General features: G+C 46.2%; 1 protein-coding gene across 1 annotated transcript in view; it reads left to right on the top strand.

Moving 5' to 3' along the window:
* elmo3 (engulfment and cell motility 3) overlaps nucleotides 1-3,223 on the top strand; it is a 98,935-nt gene that overhangs the window by 62,533 nt on the left and 33,179 nt on the right. Inside the window, exons 15-16 of the mRNA XM_048605576.1 lie at nucleotides 537-645; nucleotides 2,516-2,652. Coding sequence (XP_048461533.1) covers nucleotides 537-645; nucleotides 2,516-2,652 — 246 coding nt within the window. The remainder of the gene's footprint in view (nucleotides 1-536; nucleotides 646-2,515; nucleotides 2,653-3,223) is intronic.

Here is a 3,223-nt window from a genome sequence, read left to right as displayed (position 1 = left end):
GTGTGTGAGTGTGAGCCTGTGTGTGTGTGTGAGTGTGAGCCTGTGTGAGTGAGTGTGTGAGTGTGAGCCTATGTGTGTGTGTGTTTATGTAAGTGTGAACCTGTGTGTGTGTCTAAGTGTCAGCCTGTGTGTGTGTTTTTGTAAGTGTGAGCCTGTGTGTGTACGTAAGTGTGAGCCCGTATGTGGGTGTGTGTGTGCCTGTGAGCTTGTGTGTGAGTTGCTGTGCGTGAGAGTCTGTGTGCATGTGTGTGAATGTACATCTCTATGTGTGTGTGTTGGTGTGTGTGGGTGTGAGCGTGTGCATCTGTGTATAGGTGTGTGTCAGTGTGTGGGTGCGAGTGTCTCTGTTTAGGTGTGTGGGATGCGGTGAGGTGGCTGATCAGTATTGGCCACAGCTGTCATGTGAATGGCTGTTCCTGGCTCAGGTCCTGGTTGGAGCCAGCAGCCTTGGAGTCTTCACGAAGTGTTTTCTGGAGGGGTCAGTGAGTAGGTTGGAAGGTCCTGAAACAAACACACACTCTCTTTCTGCTCAACAGTTTGTCCTGGAGAACAGCAGCCGTGAAGACAAGCACGAGTGCCCGTTTGGCCGTGGCAGCATTCAGCTGACCATCATCCTCTGTGAAATACTCAAGATCGGAGATCCACGTACGTTTACCCTAGGCCCCGCGTAACTGCTCACGTGGCAGGAAAGTGGATGTGAGCAATGTCAGGTCAGCCCTAATCTTATTGAATGGTGGAGCCAGTTTGAGGGGCTGAACAGCCTTCTCCTGCTCCTAATCCTGCTCCTTATAGGCTTATAGTGTAATTATCCTTGCAACACTGGATGGCCGGTAGAGTTCAGGTCTCCACTCTCTGTTTCTGTCAGCCAACCAATCTTCTATCCCTGACAATGTGTTGCTCATTACACCAGCAACAAGAACCTTTGATGTGGCACCATCAACTATTCACAGATCTCTACCTCCTAACCAGTGTCTCTCTTTAAACTCTCAAAGTAATCCCATTAAAGCAAATTAACCAATTTAAAATAGAAACATCAAAAACAGGAACAGGAGTAGGCCATTCAGCCTTTTGAGCTTGCTCCGCCATTTAATATGATCATGGCTGATCATCCAGCTCAGTCCCCTGTCCCACACTCTTCCCCCTTTAGCACTAAGAACTGTATCTAACTCCTTGAAAATATTCAATGTTTTGGCCTCAACCACTTTCAACGGCAGAGAATTCTACAGGCTCATCGCTCTCTGGGTGAAGAAATTTCTCCTCATCTCAGTCCTAAATGTCCCACCCTATAACCTTTAAAATGTGACTCCTCGTTCTAGACCTCCCAGACACGGGGAACATCCTTCCTGCATTGATCCTGTCTATAAATGAACCAGATATAGTAGCACCTTAAAAGGAAGTTGTACCAAAAATAAAATCAAATTGTGAAAGGAATCTAATTAAAATTTGGTTGGGGGAAGAAATGATGATCACCACCCCTTGCAGATTGCCTTTTTCTTAGTGGTTTGGAAGAAATGATGATAACCAAATTAAATCCTTCAAGGGGCTCTGAAACAAAAATGATTGAATAGCAGTGTCATTCCTGAGGTTAATGATGTACATCAGTCCGACCGTACCCACTGGTCAAACAAACTGTTGGATACTGCATCCTCTCTCTCCAGGGACTTGCAGGGTAACAGTTGCTATATGTGATCCCAGTCCCTAATCATACAGTGCCCATTACCTGGCTACCTTCAATGATAATTAGTTAACATTTTTAGGGAATATTGCTGGGAAAGTTCAGTCTTGCATACCACAAATAGAAGCAAGAGTTATACAAAGTGTTTATTTAAGTCACAATCAAGGGAGTTAATGTTTGTAGAGGAGTCTCCCTGACTAGAATGTCACAAGCTTCAGGCTATTGCTGAGGTAAAGGAGCTAGACAACTATGTCAGTCACCTCACATCCAAACCAAACACATCCTTTCAGGAGTTAAATGGCAACCACTTCACATAGGAGTCTGGTCAAACGTGCTTCCACAAACAGCAACTGATCCCCAGTCAACTTGTGGTTATTAGAATTTTATTATCAAGATGTGTTAAAGAATGGGGCTATTTGGAGTTAATGGATCAGCAATGATCTTACTGAATGATGGAACATGCTGAAGAGATTAAATAGCCTCATCCTATTCTCTCTGGGATCCCAGCAGACGGTGGAAACAGGCAGCCAAAGCTGGAATTGGATTCTTATTCTGGAGAGTATGGGTAAAGGTTTGAGGTGTCCCATCGCCACTTGGTAAGTGCCATCCTGAGCCATTTCTATCATGAATCGATGACCAACCTTTCCCCTTTTAGATTCCCCTTGGCTGTGTGAGCAGGACTTCAGTTTTTCAGCAGCTTATCAGCTTGTATCAACTTGCTACTTCCTTGGCAAATGGGTTAGTGTTGACCAGGGTGAAAGTGAGATGTTAAAACTAAGAAGCCTCGAGTGCCCATGGTACCACTGCCCTTCCCAAAACGTGTCTCTTTCTCCTTTGCAGCTTCGGAGACAGGGCAAGACTTCTACCCCATGTTCTTCGCCCAAGACAAGGTTTTTGAGGAGCTGTTTTGCGTGTGCATCCAACTGTTGAACAAGACGTGGAAGGAGATGCGAGCCACACAGGAAGACTTTGACAAGGTGACGCCTCCAAATAGATCTCGGGCAGAAGTGCACACTTGGGGATAAAGGAAACGGGGCTGTGCGGGAACACACGATTGGAAAGTTCTTCCAAAGGTCTAGTACAGGCACAATGGGCCAAAAGCCATCTCCTGGATTGTAGCTGTAAAGTTGAATTGGTTCATGGAGCTTAATACCCACAACAAGCAGTGACTCAGAGGGAGCTGACTCAAACACTGGGCAATATGCAATAACTGGTCCTATAATGATCTGAAAGCAGGGTATGGAGGTGAGTGGCCCTGCTGTAGTGTAGATACTGGGAGCATTCTTTTATCAGACACTCGTTCACCATCTGAAAGACTAGCATTGACTCCCAGCGCTGATGGGAGAGTTGGAGTGGCAGGAGAATGGAGAGCCGGTGTGCTGATAGGTGACGTGTGCTGGGATCACCCTGGTCAGCATGATCACCTGTCCGCTGCAAGGTTTACATTGGCTCAGAGATAGTAGGAACTGCCGATCCTGGAGAATCTGAGATAACAAGGTGTAGAGCTGGATGAACACAGCAGGCCAAGCAGCATCAGAGGAGCAGGAA

Source organism: Rhincodon typus, chromosome 15 (genome assembly GCF_021869965.1).
Source record: "Rhincodon typus isolate 14 chromosome 15, sRhiTyp1.1, whole genome shotgun sequence".
Lineage (NCBI taxonomy): Eukaryota > Metazoa > Chordata > Chondrichthyes > Orectolobiformes > Rhincodontidae > Rhincodon > Rhincodon typus.
Note: the sequence above shows the minus strand (reverse complement) of the source record. Positions and strands in the feature narration are given on the sequence as shown.